The 15,691-nt window shown below is 35.0% G+C and overlaps 1 protein-coding gene across 1 annotated transcript in view; it reads left to right on the top strand.

The window, feature by feature from the left end:
• LOC121249825 (twinkle homolog protein, chloroplastic/mitochondrial) overlaps nucleotides 1-15,691 on the top strand; it is a 28,916-nt gene continuing 13,225 nt past the window's right edge. Inside the window, 16 exon segments of the mRNA XM_041148632.1 lie at nucleotides 1-317; nucleotides 708-884; nucleotides 887-940; nucleotides 1,221-1,354; nucleotides 6,058-6,113; nucleotides 6,191-6,248; nucleotides 6,355-6,465; nucleotides 8,636-8,719; nucleotides 9,522-9,602; nucleotides 10,169-10,234; nucleotides 10,319-10,435; nucleotides 12,326-12,373; nucleotides 12,464-12,549; nucleotides 12,645-12,705; nucleotides 13,204-13,386; nucleotides 14,344-14,475. Of these exon segments, the coding sequence (XP_041004566.1) occupies nucleotides 146-317; nucleotides 708-884; nucleotides 887-940; nucleotides 1,221-1,354; nucleotides 6,058-6,113; nucleotides 6,191-6,248; nucleotides 6,355-6,465; nucleotides 8,636-8,719; nucleotides 9,522-9,602; nucleotides 10,169-10,234; nucleotides 10,319-10,435; nucleotides 12,326-12,373; nucleotides 12,464-12,549; nucleotides 12,645-12,705; nucleotides 13,204-13,386; nucleotides 14,344-14,475 (1,620 nt within the window). The 5' untranslated portion in view covers nucleotides 1-145.

Genomic DNA, 15,691 nt, shown 5'->3' with positions numbered 1-15,691 from the left:
ACCAATGCAGACCGACTGTTGAAAAACCAAAAACCCTGGCTACTCCACGCCTCCGCTCGAGGATGAAGTAAGAAGGCGGGGGACTCACTCTGTAGAAGTTGGAAGTCTGGTCAGGACGCAAGAACCCTAAAGAATAGGCAAAATAATGCCACTAATTCAGCAGTGTCTGTATCGTCCTCTCCAGTGTACTCCCTTCTTATCCTCTTCCTCCTCCTCCTTTTCTTCTACTACTTCACCCAGGAGATTAGGCCGTGCTTGGTCCCGCTCTCTCTCTTATGCCACCACTCTTTCCTTTTTCAAGGTTCCTCCTCCACCAGGTACGTACTTCGTTCGCCTCACCAGCTGCTAGCAGACACTCGAAAACGCTATTTCAGTATATTGTGTATCCTCAACCCCAATCCATCCCTCCATAGTATAGCTTTTTGTTTATCTCATATTTTGCATCTCAACCTTTTTTTTTTTTTTTTTTTTCATTTTTCTTTCTTGGCAATTTTTTTTTCCTTTGTTTGTATGTAGATAATAAACAAATGAAAAAGAAAATAAAATGGAAATTTTCTTCTGATGTATTATGCCATGTTGCTTCTATAAGTTCTATGGACTATATGTTTGTGTTCTGTTTATGGGATTGTGGGAGTAGTTCTCATTTGTGAATAATTCAAGATTGATTAAATTCGAATTAAAATGATTTTACATTTACACCTATACAGGGCTTCAAAAGGGGGGTCACACCAAAGGCCAGGGTTGGGTGATGGGCTCCAAGAACTTGTTCAAGTTCACTTCTTTCGAAATCCCATCAGTCCCTTCTTCGCACGGACGCCTCTTTCACATCCGCAGACTCCTCTTCTCTGTCCATTCTTCGAAACCCTTTTCTAACATTCAACCTTTCCCCTTAACACTAATGGGTTTTCTTCTATCTCTCATGCCAATATACCGCCTCCAGGTATTTCCCACTTAAAACGCATACAATGTCATTATGGATTATATTTATTGGAGCGCTTGTGGATACCGTCAGTATTTGTTCGGATTGTTAGAGAACTAAGGTTGTTTGTCAGAGCTCATATAAGTGCTATGTTCTGTGTTTGAGTATTGTAGATTTTATTGTTGTTGGAGAAGTTGATTAGAGGACCAATATTGGTGTGGGTATATGTCAGTGGGAACATTTGGTTTTATATGAAGGCTTGTAGAGGGCACCTTTATTTGACTTGTTTTCCTTTCTGAAGTTTATATGGAGAACCCAACAGAAAATGGACTTGATTCGGCACAATTGAAGATTCTGAAGCAGAAACTGGAGGAGCTGGGCATGGACAGTGAAATATGTGTACCTGGGCAATACAACCACTTGCTTTGTCCAATGGTAATTTTAGTTTTGCTTCCATAATAATTTTTTTACTTATCAGAAAATAATTTTTTTGTCCTTTCTAGTAATTGGGTTCTTAAGCATTTCAAGGGTCCATTTGGTCTTACTAAACATATAAAACATGTCATTTCTTGTACCAATTTTGTTTGTTTTTTCAAATTTCTTAAGTATGTAAATGGAGTATGTACTTTGATGTTGTAATATGATCCAAAATATCGGCAACGTAGCTGTAGAAAGCCAGTTGCAGAAAATAATTGAGTTGAATTATGGGAGAGAACCTATGTGGCAATACTTGAAGTGAAAATGAGGTTCTATATGGGAAACCATTTGATATGCCAGCTGTGATGCCTTTGCTTAGTAGAATTTCGCATTTAGACTAATGATTTTCTTGATTCTTTTAACTTTGGTTAAAACAAGTATCTAACATGGAAGTAAATCAAAGAAATTGTAGGAGAAGTGTAGCTGGATTTGTTCGGTTAACTTGTCTTTCACTTGTCATACGCCGGTACCCACTGTTGACTCCTGTGAGTTAGAATTAGCAGATTTAATTAGATTACGATTCTGATACATAAGTGTGATACCTCATATGATATGGATAAGGGTAGGTGGTGTATGGGATCCCACATTGCTTGGGAATGAAAAGTTCTTACTCTCTATAAGGTTTCTATAGGGCTCCAATTGCATCATTGACTAATTCTTTTGGAGTATAAGCTATGTGGTTTGGGTCTTCCATTGGAGCTTTACAAATGGTATCAGAGACTATCTTAACCAGAAATGTGGGACTTGAACCGTACCACCTACAATGGATAGGCTCGACGAGGAAGTCGGGAATTTAAGGGGGGTAGATTGTGATACCCCATATGGTATGGATAAGGGTAGGTGGTGTATGAGATCCCACATTGCTTGGGAATGAGAAGTTCTTACTTTCTATAAGGTTCCGATGGGGTTCCAATTGTATCATTGACTAGTTCTTTTGGAGTATAGGCCATGTGGTTTGGGCCTTCCATTGGGGCGTTACAATAAGGAAGACACATTGGGTGCACTACCAGCATGTACAACCTGGCAATGCGACATGCCCATAACATATGGTTTCGTCATCATATCATAACATAGGCTGTTACGTATCTTATCATTCATACTTCATTATAATCATACTTGCATACTTGTTATATACTGTCATATCATAGATTTCAAGTGTAATCGTGCCTTATCATATCATAGATTTAAAATGAAATCGCATTCTTTTATAAAATTTCATGATACATGTTTCTTCACTTAAAATCATGATTTTTCATAAATCTTTCGATGCATAACTCTTTTCATAAAATCATGGCTTTTCATAAATATTTTGATGCACAACTCACATAAAATAATGACTTATCATAAGTATTTTGATGCATAACTCTCACATAAAAACATGACTTTTCATAAATATTTTAATGCACAAATCTTCACATAAAATCATGCATGGCTTTTCATAAAATATCTTAATGCATGTGTCATGCAACTAATGTGAAATTTATGCATAAAATCATGGCATTTATAAATTAATCATGACTTGGGTACATAAAAAGGGCTTTCAATGGAGGCTTACATATATAATACTTTTATAAAAGATATGTAGTTTACCGTACATATGTGTAAGTATATGATTATGTTACTTATTAAAAAAAAAAAGGGTATGATTATGCCACTTACCTCGTAGTGTTAATCCAGTATTTTTAGGGCGGAGCTGATTACCTATAAAATACACATAACTTACGTAAATTTCTAATTTATCATGTACTTCGTAAATAAAACTTGGGATATTGAAATAATTATATTTCCCTAAAGCCTAAAATCCTCAAAATCGTAAAATATCGTCATCCCCAAACACTTTATTTTCATATAATGTCTCCAAATAATTACATGATTAAATCCTAAAATCATATTAATTCCATAATATTGACATTAAAGCCATAAATCTACAACTTTAATTTTCGGTTTCGTTAATTACCTTAAAAATAGTCTAACCTTTTTTTTTTGAGTAACTCTCATAAATTGACATTCCCCATTTAATCCAGAAAACATAAATCTAAGCCCATTTAACATTGTATAATCCATAACCCAATTATTTTAGGCTGTAATACTCGCTGCATGATCTGAATTTGCACTTACATAACTCACACATATTTACTTAACCATCTGTGACTAAAAGAATGGGCCATATAAGTAATTTGGCTTAAAGGTCTTCAACGATCTATATGATACCGAGAGGCTTAAGAGAGAGTATAATGCCCCGGTCCTAGATGGGTCGGAGAGTTACTTCCTATCACTTAAACTCACATTTCAACAATATATTTATAGACTCTAAATTCTCATGTCATATAAAAATTATTGTCTCAAACCAACCACCTCAATATATTCAACCTCCCAAAATACCAAGTCATCAGAACACTGCAAAATTACTTAATAAAATTCGTCAATACTTATAGAAACCTTCTATGCTTAATCTACTATGCTTAAAATCATCTCACCCATGCTTCACAATCTTGATTCTCAGCTAAAATATTCAAATTATTTAAAAAAAATCTTGTGGAGATAAGAGGTGAGTTATCAACAACTTAGTAAACATAAAACATATATTAGTATGTAAACATGAGCATTTATAGAATTCAAAATACAGAACAAAATATTTTTACTTTCAGAATGCAAAAATCATAACATGTTATCAGAAATATGAGAGTGAAACTTCAGAAATATTCTTATTTAAAAGTATCATTTGGCATAGCATAACTGAACATCATCATTATCATATCAGAGCATCATATCAGAACAAAAGTCATGTTTATCCCCTGTGGTAGGGTTGTGCATCTGTGGATAGCCAAACAGAATATAAATCACTCTCACCAAATGGTGTGCACTCAAACAAAGACCACTACTATAACCCTTGGCAGAGCCATATACCACTATTATCACTCGTGTCAGGTCTAATACCACTACTTTCACCCGTGGCAGGGCTGTATACCACTACTATTACCCGTGACAGGGTTGTATACCACTATTATCACGCATGGCAGGGGCTGTAACGGAACAAAACAGAAACAAAATCAAATAAAGAATCAGAAAGTCATGCCAAAAGTTTCTCAGATGCCACATCGAATCAAAACAGAGTACCGAACAAATTCATATCATCTTCACAATATCAAAAGCAGATTTGAAGCATTTTCTCTTAATCAATGCAAAAATTTTCAGATCTCATATTTGCTCTTTTTACAAAGTTCAAAAACATAATGCCAAAAATAAGCTCATGTCTATACCATTCATGACAAAAAAAAAACTTTTTTCTTATACAAAGTTTTCTGAGTAATACAGAACACATGACTGAGGTTGTTTTCACATTTCTTTTCAAAACATATCATGTACATTTTTCATAAAATCAACTTCAGTCCATTCATTTAATGCAAAGTCTAGCACATGAACCTTCCGCTTATCAGGAGTTTTTAGTTTTTCAAAAATTTTCTGCAACAGTGCCGAACAAATATTAATCGTCACCTATAAAATAGTCACGTAACTTTCGTAAATTTTCAGTTGAGCATATATTTCGATACTTAAACCTGAAATACTAAATAAATTTATTTTTCCTAAAATTCTAAAATTCTCACAATCGTAAAATATTGTCACTTTCCAAATTCATCAACATCCACTTGATTTCTCCATATAATTCCTTAAACTCTAAGGCCTAGTTTGTTTTCGCAGATAAGATGAGATGAGTTGAGATTAAAGTTAAAAGTTGAATAAATATTGTTAGAATATATTTTTTTAATATTATTTTTGTTTTGAAATTTGAAAAAATTGAATTGTTTATTTTATTTAGTGTGAGAATTTGAGAAAGTTGTAATGGTTAGAAGAGATGAGTTGAGATGAGTTGTAAAACGAGGCCTAAATGATTTTCTGTAAAATAAAATTGTATGGCTAACATATTTACTCAATTAACACTAGGCCCACGTGAAAAGACACCTCCAGCTTAATATTTACTTTACATATTTATAATAAAATCTATTACAATAAACATCAAAACTTCGTTTAATAGAATAGACTTAATCCTATCTAAAGCATTCAAAATCAAATTAAACACTTACTACTGAAATTCATTTATAAAAATTCTGATACTAAATTATATAATAATAAGTAATATACTTTAAAACCCTAACTATCTTCTGTAATAATATTTATACTTAAAACAAATCCTTCACAAAGTAAATTTAAAAAAACCAAGCCCAACGTATGACCAGTGGTGTTTTGGGAATTGACCATAAGTATGTATGGGTTCTTTGGGAAGGCTGGAACGTAAAAGGCAACTCGTAGACACCCAAACTAAACCGTGTAACAGATAAGAGTCCACACTCATCGAGAGGGAAGGAGAGACGCGGGTGCACAAGCCCTCGGCAAGGAGTTTCTCGCAAGTGTACCTCGGAAAATCCCCTAGTTTGGTGGCCCCTAGAGATTTTTTGCGCTCAAGGGGATTTGAACCTTGAAAAATCATATTATGTTGCAGAAATTTTGGGCCTTGAGTATATTTTTCTATGACAAAATGGTTCAATTCCAACTTAGATATGCATTTGAGCATGCCTTTTCTTTTGAGTGTGAAAAGGTTTTGTTCAGTTTTTCTTTTCTAGTACTAATTTGTATTTATTTGTTGGTTAATTCTGGTATGTTAGTGCAATGGTGGGGGCTCAGAGGAAAGGAGCTTATCTCTTTTTGTTACAAACGATGGGTATGCTTCTTGGCTTTTTTAAGTTTATTCTTAGCCAACTGCAAGTATTTTTATGTTGCACATATTTGAGTGTTCAGGGGTGCTGCTTTATGGATGTGTTTCCGTGCAAAATGTGGATGGAAAGGCAGTACAAGAGTAAGATAGTTTCTTATCTCTTTGGGGTTCGTATCTGTCCCTGGATGTAATTTTGAAAATATCTAAAAATGAAGGTCACTGGCTAGTGTTATCCCCTTGGTTGCAGGCAATTGCAGATGGCGGGCCATTTTCTGGATCTTTGAACCAGTTAACCAGACTTAAGAATAAAAGAGAAATCACAGTGGAGAATCTGCAATTAGAACCACTTTGTAATGAGGTTGTTAAGCTTAACCTTTTTCTAGCTTAACTTTTTTCTACCACTTTCCCCTATGTGAGATTGAAGTCACTTTAGATGGTTTGGGCTGTTGCTGTTATGTATCCCTAATAATTTGCTTACCTCTCTCTCCATACAATAATGCATTTGTTCATTGGTAAATACATAACAGAAGTAGTCTCATCTAAAGGCACAATTTTGTCATTTTATTCCTGATTGTATGGAAAGAATTTAGTTTGTGGATCATTTTCAGGTTTACTGATGTGGACCGAATGATGCTTCTGATTGTCGCTTTTTACAAATGCATATTAGGGCTCGTTTGGGGAGTGAGATGAGATGAGGATTTTGTGAATAGTAGTAAGTAAGATAGTTTGTGAATAGTAGTTAGATGGTTTGAGTTGAGTATTTTTTGGGTTTTGGGAAAGGAGAGAGAAAAAATTGAATAAAAAATATTATAAAGTTAAAATATTGTTAGAATATAGTTTTATAATATTATTTTTGTTTAGGGATTTGAAAAAGTAGAATTGTTTTTTATTTTTTGTTTGAAAGTTTGGGAAAGTTGTAATGATTAGTTTGAGAAAGTTGTAATAATTAGTTTGAAAATGTTTATATTTGAATTATGTTTGGGAAGGAGATGGGATGGGATGAGAATTTTGGGATGAGATTTATTTCCAAACAAGCCCTAATTCCATGTTTCTGAACCAAAACAGTAGCATGGTGTCCTCATTCAGTTGCATCTTTGCATACATATATATTATTATTCGTTGACTTTAACAGTCTCTCTAGTATTTTTTTTAATAAAAGGGGTGGGGGGTTTTGAACCCAGGTTTTCCATTTGGAGAACTGGATCATATGCCATTAGGCCATCAGGCTCTTGGCAATAGTCTCTCTAGTTAGGCATATCTGATGTATACTGCTAGTGTACTAAGCCTTTTTGATTATCCATAAATATTATCTTACTTATAAAAAGAAGACATTAGCAGGTGCCTGGGTCTCTCTTGAAACTAGTATTTTGGGACGATGACCAAGGATGTAAAATCTTGTTTTATGTATTCTACAAATCAGAAGAAAAAACTCTAGAAGCTTTCATTTCTGTGGTAGTGGCAGAGAAATTTTAAGTGTTTAGGCATCGAGTAGCATACTGTATGTGTTTCTTCTTCAAGACAATTTTTGGTCAGTTTTTGATACTGTATAATGTAGATGCTGCTCAGTGTTTTTTTAATAAGCAAGATTTATTAATGAGCAAAAAAGCGCAATCTAAGTACACAGGTCATAGCCCAGTTAGAAAGAAAAGAAACATTAATAAAGTGGCAAAAACTGTAGCTGGAAGAGCATATGTATGATGAAATCCAATGATAAAGTGTTCTTAAAAGAAATTCTTGAGCTCCTTCACAGTCTTCTCACAATTCTCGGAGCTTTGGTCGTTTATTTCTCTGTATGCACCATATTAGGCAGATTATGGTCATTTTTGACAAAGCTTGACTTTATCGACTGTCAAACCGACCTTTCCAGGAAAGGTCCATCACCCATTATGGTGTGTCCTAGTCCGATTTAAAAGGGCTAAATACAGGTTGCCATGAAGCACTAAGAATGTCAAAGTGTAGTAACAATTGATCTGTGGTTTCCCCATTAGTGTTCTTTATAGATGAATATGACTAATATTGTTGACACGCTGACATATTTTCTTAAAGAACCTTCTCTGATAAATTGTCAAAGATGGTTTTGGCCTTCAACTTTTACTGATAAAAAAATTGTCAAAGATGGTTTCCATGATTCTTCCGACTAATTATTTGGCGGTATGGCTTATTGATAACTAAGTGCTTGCAATCAGGGAATTTTTTTTTTTTTTTTTGTGTGATTTAAGTAATGCCACTATACCTTTTTCTTCAAAACCTAATGTGACTAACTTTCCTGATGGTATTGTGAAATGGATATGTTACCCAATGATTCTTAGGGAATAATGTAACTAGTATGGTCAACATGCTGTCATGGCAGAATGTTGCAGACCCATTTAATTTTATTCTGAACAAGGCCACTTCTTTGCATTTTTCCAGATTATTTTCTAGGTGAATTGTGGTTGAAGAACAATTGAGAATTGATAACAGGGGATAGATTTATCCTATTTTGTTTGCTGTAGCTTGTACTGAATATAATATTATTTTTATTATTGCAGCTAGTTGCTTATTTTGCCGAGCGGTTAATATCATGGAAAACACTGCAGAGAAATGCAGTAATGCAGAAGAGATCTGGTGATCAGGTGCACAGTGCTTCTGAACAAACCAAAAGAAAACTGATGCCAGTTTATTATATTGCTGACATCAGTTTTTACTTATAAAAAAATGATGACTTCAGTCGTGTCTAGATTAGAGCGAGATTTTAATGTGGTAATATAATGATTTCTATAATGAGTCCATAGAAGTCTCACTTATCAAAAAGAGGGAAAAAACTTGAGCATTGGAGCATGAAGGCATGACTACCATTTAGTGTTCTGTACTTTATACCTATCTTTTTTAATAAAGTTTGATACCTTTACGTATAAAAAAATGATATCCATCTTTTGTAACGAATTTATTCCATTCGGTGAATTCTTTTCACAATAGCTATCTTATCGAAATCAAAAACAAAAACATCAGCAATGTTTAATAAGTCCATATTTGTCTATGGGTGAGAATAAAGGGGTTGCGTGGTTATTTGTTTTTTGGATCAGTCATCTGGATTCATTTCTGTAGTATCCAACTACCCAGTAACATACATCAAACTGATAGTTTTCTTAACATCGAGTTAATTAGAACTGATAGTTGTGGTTAAAAAAAGATGAAGGTGGAAAGAACTGAGAATGAGTTCAACTGTACATTTGAAAGAAAATGGCACTTTTTTTCTTATCAATTCAGAAGTAGGAAAAGTGAGTTTAGGTTTTTGTTTCCCCCCCCCCCCCCCCCCCCCCCCCGTGTGAAACTGAAAACTTGAAAGCTCAGTTCTATATAACAAAACTGGCAAAATCTAGCCTAACTTTGGCAACAATTCTGTTTTTCTGATTGCTTCTGTAATGTTACTGGCAGATTGCAATTGCATTTACTTATCGGCGAAATGGAAAGCTTGTTAGTTGCAAGTATCGAGACATTAACAAGAAGTTTTGGCAGGTTTGAGCATAACGATTACTCTAGCTATCTAAACAAGTGATAAACATGCAATGTTTGATATGCTGAGTGAGAAACAGGAAAATAAAAAGGAAAAGAGAAAGGAAGGCATGGTTTATATTGTACCATAGAATCTATTATTATAAAAGTATTTTAGATTGATGGGCAAAACCTCCCACACTTGAAGTTCTTTTGAGGAAATTATATTAGCTTAGAAACCTGCGGGTTGGATGATGGAAGCTTCTGATCGGTGCCCAATATGTGAGTGGAAGTTATCCTTTGACTATGGTGGTCTAATCAGGAGTCTTTTGTGGAAAAAACTCCAGAGAGTAATTGAAGGTTAGCTTCTGTTCCTTCGGTGTGTGATCTTGTAGTTCAGAAAGAAAAAGGTGTGGCCTTGTAACACGTTGCAGTTGAGACTTCTACTTTCTCCTAACATGGGCTTGAGTTTTTTGTTAATTCTCTCTTACCCATTATGATTACTTTCTTGGTACGTCATAACATGTTTCTGCCTTCAATACTTGAAATTGAACTGAATCAATTGTCTTATAGATCTGCTTTTATTTCAGGAAGTAGACACTGAAAAGATCTTTTATGGGCTTGATGACATTAAGGGCAAAAGTGATATCATCATTGTATGGCTTCCATTCTTCTATAATATTAAATGACGTCAACATCATTTTATCCTATAATTATTATATTTCACTTAATTATTATAGGTTGAAGGTGAAATGGACAAGCTTGCAATGGAAGAAGCTGGGTTTCGAAATTGTGTGAGTGTCCCAGATGGTGCCCCTCCATCTGTTTCTACAAAGGAGTTGCCACCTGAAGAACAGGTCTTTTTCTCTTCTTAAAATTCTGAATTACCTGCCCTGGCACGGTCTGTGCCAAGGAAAACAAAAGAACAAAAGAAGCAAATTAGCCATTTAAAAGTCATTACCGATAAAACAAATCTGAATTATCTGAGCTGGATCAATGCTATTACTTTTTATGAACGCTAATCTAGTTATATTTTTGTTAAAACTTGGCTTTTGACTGTGTCCAAAAATGTTGGATATACCCCCATAAAATGACGTCTCTTTCAACAGGAAGGATGTGCTCACATTGAGAGAATTCTAACATAATGGGTGGAAACAGACTCTGAGACCTGTACATGTCTACTGTTTGAGTAAATACACCAATCTCTCTTGAGGTTTGACTGTTTGAGAAGTATCATAGACTTAGCTCTTTAGAAATGATGCTCTGCTCCCTAATAATATTTTTTCATAATTTAACAATATATGAGCGGTCCTAAGGGTGTATTTATTATATGGTTAAAAAACTTCAGGGGGCAGAGTGACGTTTCTGAAAATAGGAGCCCAAGCCTTGAGGGAGGTTGGTAGAATTTATTGTTATCAATATAATTTCCCGTACCATGAGCCTCAGTTTGCTGCTTGTGTTCTTGTATGAACGAGATTGTTATAGTATAAGCTTCACTCAGATGGAGAGATAGGCCTTACTTTATTTACGTTCCCAATTAGTTTCTACTATATATATGTGTATATATTTGTGTTGCACTCTTGGTACTGGATGTTTGTAATATAAGCTCATGTTTAAATCTTTATCTAGCTACTTTCCATGCTGCACTCCTTGTGAGAATTGAACCCAGGATGTTTGAATATGCACAGCTCATCCCTAGTCTGCCTTTTGACCACTAGATTGCACCTTGACAGGTCCTTACAAAAATTTTAGCGAATGGAAAATTTTAGAAAGAGGCATATTGTAGTATTCAAGTGGTGTTGTATGTAAATGCAAAATGGGGAAAGCATTGGTCATTTTCTACCACATTGTGAGTTGGATAGGCGCTTGTGTGTTCAGCACTTTTGGATTTGAGTGGGTTGTGCCCTAGAGGATGGAGTTGTTGAATCCTTGTGGAAGTCTTAGGCCTTGTTTCAATAGTGAAATAGTTTGAGTTAAGATGTTTTATGGGGTTTTGGGAAAGGAGAGAGAAAAAGTTGAATAAACATATTATAAAGTTAAAATATTGTTAAGAGTATAATTTTTTAATATTATTTAATACTTCTTATGTACTTGGGCTATGTTTATTTGTGATAATAAAATTCTTATTAATTATAAATATTTTTGCTTCGGGAAACTTCTGTGGGTGCGGTGCATGGGACCGAGGTTTACTCTGCAGGGGTGGGTCTGAAGGACCCTGCCTTGGAGAGGTTCCCTAACATAAAAAAAAAATTATTTTTGCTTTGGGATTTGAAAAAAATTGAATTGTTTTTTGTGTTTTGTTTAGAAGTTTGGGAAAGTTGTAATGATTAGATAAAAAAATTGAAGATTTGAATTTGAAAAGTGTTGTGTTTGTGGTGTTTGGATGTTGAGATGTGATGAGATGAGAGCATCTTGCAATCCAAACTGGGCCTTAGAAATTCATATGTTTGGAGGATGACCCCTTTGTGCTTAATGTGGTGTGTCTAGCAAGAATGTGATACCCGAACTTTTGAAAATCATGAGAGACGGCGACAGAGTTAAAACCCATAAATTTCAACAATCTCTATGCTTGGATGGCTGCTCATGACAGCTTCTAATTATCTAGCCTGCTAGACTTCAAGCTGGGTGTATCCCTTTGTATATTTCCTGTGTACTTGGATTGTGTCATTGTGCACTTTTAATAGAATTTGCATTACTTATTAAAAAATATTTATCTAATGCTTTTGCTTTGCATTTTTGTAAACTAGGATACAAAGTATCAGTATTTGTGGAACTGCAAAGAGTACTTGCAGGAGGTTGGTTGATATAGGTCTGCTGCTTTTAAGTTTTAATTAGAACTTGGAATTGTAGAAAGCTTTATTTTTATATTTTATTGGCATCGATAGGCATCACGTATTATACTTGCCACTGATGGGGATCTACCTGGTCAAGCTTTAGCTGAAGAGCTTGCACGCCGCCTTGGAAGGGAAAGGTCTACATGATGTCTCCTGATTATTGTATACTATTAATCTGAAACAATCTTTAGAAGGCTTATTAAGAATACCTTTTTTGGACCATGCGATGCAGATGCTGGCGAGTCACATGGCCAAAGAAAAATGAAATAGAGCATTTCAAAGATGCAAATGAGGTCAGTTATTTATGTCTGCATATATTTACATCATTACGTCTCCTTGAGGACAGACTGAAGGCCTTATTCTGAACCAGATATGCTTACTATAATAAGATTGAGTTAATTTGGAAGATAAAGTTTTCTAAAGCCAGCAAGTTTCTTCTTGTAGTATTATGTATATCTAACCATATGAAGCTGGTGACATGTTTCTGTGGTCTCCCTTGTTTGTAAATCTGTTATCCTTGCATCAATAAGATGCTGATATAATATATATCATGCTGATGAGCAATAAATATCTTCACACAATAAGCATTGCCTATTCATCATGTGGTATGATCATTGGGACTTCCACACATTCTTGTCTTATCATATTGATAGGCCCTCACATGGAAATTTTATTCTGAAAAGCCATTTAAGTTGTAACCGGGTCATTTGCTTTGAGATTATTGGACTAACCCTTATCTCTAATAATCAGGCTCACTAAACTTATCTTATCTCTTGCAATTATGTGCACAGGTTCTCATGTATTTGGGTTCTGATGTACTGAAGGAAGTCATTGAGAATGCTGAATTATACCCTATACGTGGATTGTTCAACTTTAATAACTACTTTGATGAAATTGATGCGTATTATCACAGAACTCATGGACATGAGTTTGGTCTCTCAACTGGGTGGAGGGCTTTGAATGGGTTATATAATGTAAGTACAAACCTGCATTATAATTTATTTAGTCTACAGGTATTTTGTGGCGTTAAGTTATATAACTCTATTTTAGACAGTAAACTTTTCTGACTAAGTTCTTCTCTGGTGACACCATTGTTAAGCCTAACATGAGTCTTATGTTTTGGTTCTCCACATACAAGATTTAGAGCTATTTGGGAATGGTTTCAATTTGTTCTGCCTTCAAAAAGTAGGGAATTGCAAGTGGATACATTGATTTTTTACATGCTTGGTAATTGGTTTCAAAGCCGTTTGGAAAAAAAGAAGGGAGAAATGTGTTTGGATGCATAACGTGAAATAGAAGTCTTATTCAAAAAAGGCCTGGTTCATCATTCATAGTGATATTCTATATTCTGCCTATGCGGGGCTATATTTTATAACTGGAAAAGTAATTGAAATTAGATTTGTACTTTTTAATTCAAAGGAATATTCTGATATACTGTTTTAAGTGCAATAAGAATTTTGTTCATTGTAGTTAGTGTGTAAGCTGAAAACTTTATTTGTATAACTTCATATGGTGCCAGTTATAATTTTCAAACTGGCCCAAGTCTCTAAACTGATTGGTCTAGTGATTTTGTAAGTGGTTTTCTATAGTTATAATTGAAAGAGATCAGTCTAGTATGGTCTGTATTATAACAAATAAATGGATCAGGATTATGATTTTTGAAGATATATATTTTTTTGTTGGTAAATGAGAACTTTATTAATGAGAAGATATAGATTTTACAATAATAACAAATGAATTCATATCTAAATATAAACAATCACAAACTCTCCAAATTCCTAGTAGTCAGTATGTTCTAACCATGCTCAAAACTCTCCATATTACTAATAATATCTTCTAACCAGCAGAAATGCACGTGTGGTTATGTTGGAGCGTAGTGGTGTGAAAACATTCTGCTCTTGTTCGGCTGTTCTAAACGTTATTTTAATCAGGTTGTGGCAGGAGAGTTGACTATAGTAACTGGGGTTCCCAATTCAGGCAAGAGTGAGTGGATTGATGCTCTCATGTGCAATCTTAATGAAAGTTTTGGTTGGAAATTTGCACTTTGCTCTATGGAGAACAAGGTAAGTCAATTTATGGTCAAATTTGATTTCGAATATATTTTTTATATGGGGCTATTATGATATTTGTGTACGTTTGCATCAATCTGTGGAAACTCGTCCGTACTGGGATTGTACTCATACATCTTCTTGTTAAATTTCTCAAACCTGTACCTGGTACGTCTTGTTAAAACTCTTCAGGTCAAATCTCTCTCTCTCTCTCATGACTGAGACGTCTTCCTATTTCTGGTGCTTCTCGCCAGAAATAATCCATTAATCCATCCAATTTTTTTGTTTTCTCCTTCTCTTTTTAAATTTTCTTTCCATTTCTTTTTTCCTTCTATCTTTTTCTGGGATTGGAGTTTTTTAGCAAGTTGGGTAATGCGGCCAGATTATGGGTAGAAGCAAAGTTGTTTGCTTTTAGCAGGAAAGGTGGAAATCTCTTTTGTATTTATGAAAGTAGGACGTTGACGAAGTTTCTTTACCTTAGTAGAGGGATGGTGAGTTGGATGGCTCAGGTAGTGGAGTGTTTGAGGTGTACTGGCAATGTGGAGTTTTATCAGGAAAAAAGGGAGGGTGAACGAAGTTTTTAGGTTTAGTGTTGCTCCAACTCATATGGCAGATTTCTGAAATTGGTTGAGTATGGGACTGGGGCCGGGAAGGGTATCATCATTATTCCAGAAGGTTGGAAAGGGAGTGGATAGGCTGGTTTTGTGGATAAAATGCGATAAATGGTTAGCATTCTATCCTTTGTTTCTGGTTGTGATAATAGAATAGTGGTAAAAAGTGATCATGCTATCTTGGGTCTGAACATGTTCATAGAGACTCTTCATGTAGAGGAGTCCTCTTCTCGTGAAGGTTCATACATGTCAGTGTTGCTAAAGTCGGCGACAAGTTCATCTGGTCTGAGATAGAATGGAGGAGATGCTGTCATTCGGAAGAATGGCCCATGATGGAAGGAAATAAGGGTGAAGTAAGAAGGCTAGGTGAATTTTGGTCTTTTGAGGTGTTGCTGACAGTCGGAGAAGTCGAGGGGTCACGTGTGTTGCACGGGCTGAAGTTCTTGGGTGGAAATAGAGGTTCAAGATTATGCTGAAGAAGGTGGACACGGGTAAGAGACTTTTAATGGGCTTGGTTCAGGTTTTAATGATAAGAGGGGTAAGAGTGGGGATAGTGGGCTCTTTCCTTTGGGCTGGATGACATAAAAAAAAGGTGGAGTTGGGTGAGATAATGGTAATAA

Source organism: Juglans microcarpa x Juglans regia, chromosome 2D, assembly GCF_004785595.1.
Source record: "Juglans microcarpa x Juglans regia isolate MS1-56 chromosome 2D, Jm3101_v1.0, whole genome shotgun sequence".
Classification (NCBI taxonomy): Eukaryota; Viridiplantae; Streptophyta; class Magnoliopsida; order Fagales; family Juglandaceae; genus Juglans; species Juglans microcarpa x Juglans regia.
The sequence above is the reverse complement of the archived record's forward strand: the minus strand, read 5'-3'. Positions and strand labels throughout refer to the sequence as shown.